At 45.7% G+C, this 8321-nt stretch overlaps 1 protein-coding gene and 1 long non-coding RNA gene across 2 annotated transcripts in view; one reads left to right on the top strand and one right to left on the bottom strand.

The window, feature by feature from the left end:
• Positions 1-2443: 2443 nt before the first annotated feature.
• The window catches only part of MRPS33 (mitochondrial ribosomal protein S33), an 8149-nt gene continuing 2271 nt past the window's right edge, over positions 2444-8321 (top strand). The window contains exons 1-2 of the mRNA XM_019515425.1: positions 2444-2490; positions 6994-7247. Of these exons, the coding sequence (XP_019370970.1) occupies positions 7033-7247 (215 nt within the window). The 5' untranslated portion in view covers positions 2444-2490; positions 6994-7032. The remainder of the gene's footprint in view (positions 2491-6993; positions 7248-8321) is intronic.
• Positions 7778-8321, bottom strand: part of LOC109296163 — a 16539-nt gene continuing 15995 nt past the window's right edge. The window contains exon 3 of the long non-coding RNA XR_002096904.1: positions 7778-7791. This is a non-coding gene — a long non-coding RNA (uncharacterized LOC109296163). The remainder of the gene's footprint in view (positions 7792-8321) is intronic.

Below are 8321 nucleotides of genomic sequence, written 5' to 3'. Positions count from 1 at the left end.
ATCAAAATAAGATTTAAAAGTGATTCAATCACTTCTGCAGGGAGAAAATGCTGTGCACTGAAGGGCTCTTTAATTCATCAGAGAATGGTATAACAAGAACCAATATCTGGAAGCTGAAGTCAGATTCAAATAGAAGGTAAGGTACACATTTTTTTAACAGTTGTTCAGAGAAATATGAGCTTTTTTAGGCAACAGCCTATGTTGTCAGATGTTATGTCCCTCTGAACATTAGTTAGTCTCTACATAATACCACACTACTGTACTTTCTGCCTGACCTCAAACTAATACAGCTGACTGCTTCTCCATTTTTTAACAATGAGAATGATGAATCATTGAAACAATCAACCAAGCAAATCAGCAGAGTCCCCATTTCTTGGCATCTTCAGACCAAACCTGTTAGCCTTTTCTAGAAGCTATGCTTCAGTTAGTTCCCAAACTTTTGGTAAGTCATGTACCCCTTTTTAAGTGTGTTACACTGCTGGGTTCCAGGTTTACTATCCATAACATGATTCCATAATATGGATAATAAAAAATAACTTGATGTCACTACCACCACACCGTGACCTCTGCAGCAAGCTAAGAGATACTATAGCACTGTTCTGTTTCTTCCATTTTAATTTCCCCTTTCCAGTTCCTTCTTCCCCAATGACCTGTAGAGAGTTTTGCTACCTATTCCTAGGGATGAATACACATGCCTTATTTTAAGAAACTTGTCTTTAGCCAAACACCACTTATTGGGTGATATGCAGGGATTCCTGAGTGAATCTAATGGCCTGTGATATGCAGGAGCCTAAAATCAGATGATATAACAGTCCCTTCAAAGCCTAAACACTCTGTATGCATGTAAATAGAACGTATCTATTAGGTCACCTAGTCTGTTGCCAACATGAGCTGAGTCTGTGCAATATAGTTCCTGATATGCTGTCTCTTGCAATACGGTGGTTGTCCACATACAAAGTTTACAAGCAGTTAAATGAATCCATTTTAAAAATTGGTGGGGCATCTAATACCTCCAGAAGAATTCAGAAATTAGTGCTTAGCCAAGTACCCAGGTGTCACGAGGCAACTGACCCCTCCAGGGGCAGGGGAGCTGATAAGTACGGTGCCAGTTGTGTTGCTCACCTGTCCCTTCTCCAACAAAACTGCTCTTCCCAGTATTTGACCCAGGCTGTACCTACTTCTTTCCCAGACCAGAGAAAGGCTAGACGCTCAGCTCATCCCCCACCCCAGCACTATGATGCAGTGGCTCTTGGCCAGGGTTGATGCCAGACCTCCCTTGGAAAATGCCAGCTCTAAGTTTCCACTGGTTTCTTTTGGCTCTAGAAAAATAAGGGAGGGATTCTTCTGCTGCCAAAACGGTAGCAACAGGGCAGAATGGGTTCAACTCAATGCATCCTTATTTCAACCCTTGGGGTTGACCTGGTGAGCCATGTGGGCATCCCTCCCAGCACTCCTGCTCTGGAGGCGCCCGGGGTGCCGTGGCATCCCTGCCCCAGCTGGTCCCATGAGGGCTGTGGCCCAGCACGTCCTGCTTGCTGCCTGCATCACTTGGGGTTACAGAGGGGTGCAGGCTGGCCCATGCACCAAGGGACTGGCTGGGCACGCTGGAGCCTGCCCAGCATTGCCAGGTCTCAAATATGAAACCATCATTTTGGAAGCTCAGACTTACCATGTTTGCTGAAAAACTATCTACACTGACACAATGTGCCACTAAGCCTACAACTAAACCTTCATTCTTTCCAGGAAGAGCACACACCAACTGCAGACGGTTCCTCAGGCTGACAATGGGTATTTATACCGGAAAGCTTGCAAAGAAGAATCTTTCCAATTCTTTTGAGTTGGACTAATAAAAGATACCAGATTTACCCAAAGAGCCTTGTCTGCCTATGTCCTTAGACCAACACCGCCACAACCTACACCCAAACAGACCATCTTCTTATTTACTTCATATTGCTCACTGTAACACACCAGTAAGTGCAAGTGTTTCTTTCTTTTGAGGCAAGCAGTCATAAGCAAGTGCTGCCAGCAGGCCCAAAAGCCAGTTAAAACTCCCCAGAACAACTTGGGCGCTGCATATACTGCATCAATGAACTACCTCAAAAATGATCCTACATTTTGAACACTTTGATTATTACTGAGCGTACATCATGCACGGGTTGAAATTATCGTCCCCCTGGCAACACTGAGCCTGCCCACAGGAGCAGCGCCCCTCACCCGCGACCTCCCGCTGAGAAGCAGCCAGCCAGCGGCACCCCCACCTGCGTCCGGCCAGAACGAGGCCCGCCCCGCCCCCTACCCACTCCTAGCCGCTGCCGCCTCCGCCTCCGCTGCAAGATGGCGGTTTCTGGGAGAGGGTTGTACGCATGCGCGCAGCGATCTCGGCTTCCGGGGGCAGTTGGGGAGCTGTTTGACCTTAGCAGCCATACGCCGCCCGGCCGCTTAAGAGCAAGAGGCGCTTCTGGCGGCGGCAGCCCGGGCCGCACCGGGCAGGTGAGTGGGCTGCGGAGGGGGGGCGAGGTGACGGCTCGCGGAGCGGCTGAGGGGAAAGGGGCTTTATGGGGGGGCTGGGAGTAAGGGGGAGAGCGGGACTGAGGGGGAGGAGGCCTGAGAGGGCGGGAGAGAGAGTCTGTGCTGAGTTCTCCTGGGGGCAGTCAGACGAGGGGAGCGGCACCTGCAGTCCTGCTGCGGCTGCTGTGACTGGGGGAGAGGGAAGTTGCCCTGGAAGTTTGGTTCACCCTGGGGCAACTCGTTTCATTTTTCTCCAGGGTGAGTTTTGTTAAGTGTGTGCATGTGTGTGAGTATGATGTAGCCGTGCCAGGATCAGGCTCGTGGCACTCCGGATCTCGCTCTCTGCCCCGCAGAGCTCCCCCTAGGTCTGGACACTTGCTACTGCTCCCCTGTCGTTGTATGAGGAGCCCTGTGGCCCAGATGACATGACAGCCAGGGGAGCTGGGAGTGGGGCAGGGACTGAGCAACCCTGAGTTAGTCTCATTCAGACCTTCAGAAAGGCAGCATCTTTTATTGGAGTACCTATGTAGTTGGGAGAGTGCCAGACAAGCTTTCCAATGCTAGACCTTCTTCACTGGGTTTCCTTCCTTTAGGTTGTTAAACCAACTTTCAAGGTACAGAGTGCTCTTCCTCAGATGCCAGTGAGGAAGGGAAGTTTGTGCCTGAAAAGCTGATATAATTCTCCCAACTATATACAGCTGTGCTATAAAAAAATGTTGGGATTCCAATTCACTTGTTTGTTTTGACATCAGGTATCCATGGCTCCATGGGCTGTAGGTTTGACACCTCTGAACTAGAGAAAGACAAGCCAGTATGGGAGGGAGGAAAGAAAACATAGATTTTTTTCCCTCCTGCTCCCCAGTTGTTGAGTGTCTGGAAATCCTATGGCAGCTCCCATTTGCTTCGAGTGATTGGCACCTCTGAAAATCAGGGCAGCTGTTAATAAGCAAAAAACGCTATTATTAGTTTTTCCAGCAGCTTCTTGCAGATGCTCAGGTCACCAAGGAGACAGACTCTGGATAGCTCTTCGGATACTTGGGGGAGTTTCCAGCCTTCACCCCATTAATCTCTAGGGTATCCTTAGATTGGAAAGGATTAGCTGAAGACTCCAACCTTGGATTAAGATATCTAGGATATTGCATTAGGGACTATTAAATTAAAAGCTCATCCCCAGACTACTGTCTTGCATCATCCTAGAGGTAAAAGCAATTTCATTGTTAATGTAGCTATTAAAAAGTAGATTGGAGAGGCATCACTGTGGCAGGGGTTATTGGTATGTTTCAAGATGGCGATTTGATGCAAAGTAAAATGATTAGCAGTTCCATGCTGCTTTTTAAAGTCTGAGCTATAAATGCAGGACTTGAGGATATTCCTACAGAAAAGATTGGTTCTGTGATTTAGTACAGTTTAGTGATGTTCTGCACCCAGAGCTGCTTTCTTTTGATACCAGACTACTGCTCTGCTTCCAACCCTCTCCCCTCATTAACCTTCCAATATTATTCTCCTTTAATTGTCCTTCTACCCAAAGCACTTCTGTTATTCGTGTACTCAGTTGACTTCCTGCCTACTGTCTCTAGCACTTCTGTGCCAGCAGGGGCAAGCCAAAAGGTATGATAGAATAGCAAGTCTTCTTCTGTGGTAGTGGTGCATGGATGGGATTCTTTTTTCTTTCAGTTAACATTGTTAAATAAAATGATTCCAATTAATTTACTAAAATGTACTTGCCCATGCCTTTCTGATTACTGTTGACTTCATACATTTTTGTAATATTTTATACTTATCTTGACTTGATTGTGGTTTTCTGGAAGCGGTTCTGCAGTATTTTTAAAGGAAGAACAAGGATTTTAAACTTTTGAAGTCAATCTAGTGCTCATGAAAGAAACCAATTTCATGTTCCTGTTGACACAAGATTTTAGGAACCCAGCCCTTATACCTTTGTTCAGGGCGGGCACAACCCTCAGACTGACCACAACACCTGCCAATTGATAATAGGTGAATTTATTGATACAGAGTAATAACAGAAAAGCAGTACAAACAATCGAGCAATTCTATATCTACCAATCATAGGGCTGTTATCAGAGTCGAAGTGCATCTGGCCAAGATGCAGGCTTCATTCTGAGGCATTCTCTCTTAGGTGTCAGCAGTCTGGAGGTGGGATACCGAAGCCCACAGGCCCCCTCTAGTGGGGTGCATGAGACGGGCTACTGGTATGCCCTTGGTCCATGGCAGCCTTGGGGACCCCTCCCAGGGGACAGGGATGGGGACTCCTCTCATGGAGCAAAACGGGGAGGGATGGGATAAAGGGAGGGATGCTTTGTTAATCTCAAGTCTCTGCTTTTGTATTCTCCTTCCCCCTTGATGACTTCTGTTGACTCTTTATCCATGGCTATCTCTGACTGGTTGTCTCTCTATGGTCACACATCCACGTAGCCTTCTGGGCCTTCTGTTAATTTGCTCTGTTCCCCCAAAACTGGGACTTAGACCCCCCTGCTTTCAGGGACCTTGTTGCTGATGTCACTTATCTTGTGTTATGGGACAGGATGGTACATACTTCTTTAGTTCTCAGACTGCGTCCTTGTTGTGTTAGACAACCTGTCTGCCTTGCAGGCTGTGATCTCGGATTATGGCATGTCTCCTTCAATTGTCAGGTTGTGTCCATCTGTTGGCCTTGTTGTGTTAGATAGCCTGTCTGTTTTCAGGGCCATGAGAAGCTGTGTGCGCATCTCCCAATCTCTTTAGAAATCCAGTTAACCCCTGCTGCCCATCTTGACCCCTTTATATTGCATATATCTATACCTATACGCCAATTCCCAACAAAACAGACCTTTAAATACTGTTTTTAAGCCAACGGTTCCTAGAACTGTAAGTCCTTCCTTGTTCAAACAGGTACACCATGCACAGCCAATGGGGCTTAAAGGCATTGTGAGACCTAGAATCCCAGGTCTTACTCACTGACTACATAAGATGTATTTCTGAAATGCCCTTGGAGAATATCCCATAGGAGGGGCTTGTACCATGCTCCTTACATATGCCTCCCCAGAGGAACTGCCTGGAACAGCAGAGGCAAGCATACTGAATTCTCTTCAGCATATCTGCTCTTGTCGTTCATTTTGGGGAAACAGCTATAAATGGGAGTGGCAAAGCAGCTGCCTGTTACTGAAGACCAGAGAAGGACTGACAAATAAGTGTTTGTTTTTTTCTTTCATTCTATCCCTGCCTCCCTCATTTGTATCTTGTGAAGCTGCTTCCCCATTGACTACAGCATGTAAAATAAAATTAGGAAGAATTGCAGTTTGTGTTTGGCGAACAGTAGTAGCAGCATTGGTTTCCTTCTGTGAAGAAAAGCACTTTCAAAATGGGAAGAAAAAAGAAAGGAAAGGAGATGGTCAAGGAACAAAAAAATATAAAGGGAGAGTATCTTACTGTTAGACTTCATCTAACTGGCTAGAGGGACAGTATAAGGGTTTTTTGGAGGGAGTCTGCTTGTTTGGAGGGAAGCTTTTTTCTCTGGGAAAGAGAAACTGGAGTCCTCTCCCTCTTTAAACAAAAAAGAGGAGGTTCCCCAAACTAAAATGCAGGTAGAAAAATGGCGGAAAAGAAGGTAACACGAGATGAGATAAGAAAAGGAAAAATAGAATAGAATCACTTGATTTAACAACTTGAAGAAAAAGAAGTTAATTGTCCTACTTGGTTGTTTTGCTAGACACAGGAAACTGAAATAAGTCTCCTTATATTAAAATGTTGGCCTTTTCTCCTTTTTTGTCCACTTCCTTCATAAGAAGGAATGAGAGGGTGAGAAGAGATAATTTAACTCGTATTCTATTTGACCTGTATAACCAGGAAGGGTCTGTTTTAGGACTGAGTCTCCATACTTATTTAATGCCTGTCTTCTCTACATCAGCCACAAAAAGCTACTAACTGGGTATATCTACACTGTAGTCAGTGTACCGCGTCTAGTTTTAAAGTAATTGGTCGGCATGCTGCTAGCAGTAGATGTCATTACATTGTGAAGATCTGCATGGACTACTTACCCAAGTGTTTACCTTCCCTAGTGGGTGGGAATTGCAACTTGCCCTAAGCTTCCTGCCATCAAAGGTAGACTGCTAGCAGAACACCAGCTACCTAGTGCAAAACTAGTTTAGATCTCTGCTATATAATTAACAGATCAGTAACTTCAGTGTAGACATACTTGGTATATAGTGTGACTTTGCACAAAGTAGGAATGCTAAACCTCAAGCATGTGTAGTCAGAAGTGGTATTTAACAGGCTTTGGCTGTAATGCCATCAGTCCTGGTTTTGAGATGTTTGGAGCGGCAAGGTGCGTTATGAATGGCAATGCAAGCTGCTGTATGATGCTGTTTGCACCCTGCATCTCCACCTCACCTGCATTGTAAATGTGACTCTGGGGCAGAGGGTGGAATCACAGGCAAATGCATGGGATCCTGGAGCGTCTCTAAAGACTGTTGTTTTTCTTTTCCTTCTCAGGGAGGTGCATATATATACATGTCCATTGTTTGCTGAAAGATGTCCAATCTTTCCAATTATGCCTTGATAATGGCTCGCCTGAGTGCCCGGATATTTGGAGAAGTTGTGTCGCCCACAAGCAGCAAGTCCATGCGAGTAGTGAAGCTATTCAGTGAGCTGCCCGTTGGCAAAAAGAAAGTAGTCTATGATTGGTATCCTCCTCACCACACCTTTTCTGGGCTCATGAGGCAACTCCGTTATCTCGGTCTCTACAGGTGATCTTTGTGTGGGTGTGTGTAATGGGGAGAATGGACTGAGGAGTGGGGATATGGGTGTTGTTTGGATTTGTTTAAAAAGCATTCAGAAGGGTTAGTGCAGAAGACAATCAGTACAGAAATATGTACTTCATTACTGTACTCGGGATGGAGAGGGGAAGAGTAAAATGTCTAGTTGTTTGTAAAGATTTCTGTATTGAGGTGAACAGAACCATTTCTGGAACAGCTTCCCAGGGCAGTGGGTTTGTGATTGACAAGCAATTCCATGTCAGTATGAGACACATTGCTTATCCTAGCAGTTGAGAGAGGGAAGATCTTGTCAATAGGAAAGATAATAATCTGGCCATCATGATGGGTGTGTGCCATGCCTGCAAAATACAATTTGGGGAGAAGTTATAGAGCATCCTGCTTTTCCAAGGTGCTGTGAAGTAGAACAGCATGCCAGTGGGCTGAACAACTTTTACTCTGTGTTTTATGTTTTCTTCAACACCTAAACTTGACATTTAGGAGGAAGAGATCAAAAGAGGCCTAACTGCATTCTCTCCTTGCCTGAAAATTTTGTTTATCTCAGGGGTGTCAAAGATATGGCCTATGCAGCCCTATCAGGCCAGATGATTTTGACACCCTCGGTTTGACTGATCTCCGCTTGGAGGTTCCGGGATGGGTGGATCCACATACGCTGTTGAGAAACAAGTGCTTGGCAGGCCACAGAAACAGGTGGAGAGATCAGGGCAGCCTAAGAGTAATTCTTGAGCTTTTTAAGAGGTGTCTAAGATTTTTGCACTGCTATTGTAAACAATTCCAAGGTGCTACTGTAAAATGTTCATACCCTCATCATTGCTACAGTATATTTGGATGGGAGATAGAGTAGCACTTCATAGATTTCATAGACATTAGGGCTGGAATGACCTTGGAAGATCATTGAGTCCAGCCCCTTGCCTGAAGGGCAGGAAGTCAGCTGGGGTCATAGGATCCCAGCAAGATAAGCATCCAATTTACTCCTTGAAGGTGTTCAGTGTAGGTGCTTGCACCACCTCCGATGGCAGGCTGTTCCAGACCTTGGGGGCTCGGACA

This window comes from Gavialis gangeticus, unplaced genomic scaffold (assembly GCF_001723915.1).
Source record: "Gavialis gangeticus isolate Ggan-Ray unplaced genomic scaffold, GavGan_comp1, whole genome shotgun sequence".
NCBI classification, from domain to species: Eukaryota; Metazoa; Chordata; order Crocodylia; family Gavialidae; genus Gavialis; species Gavialis gangeticus.
The sequence above is the reverse complement of the archived record's forward strand: the minus strand, read 5'-3'. Positions and strand labels throughout refer to the sequence as shown.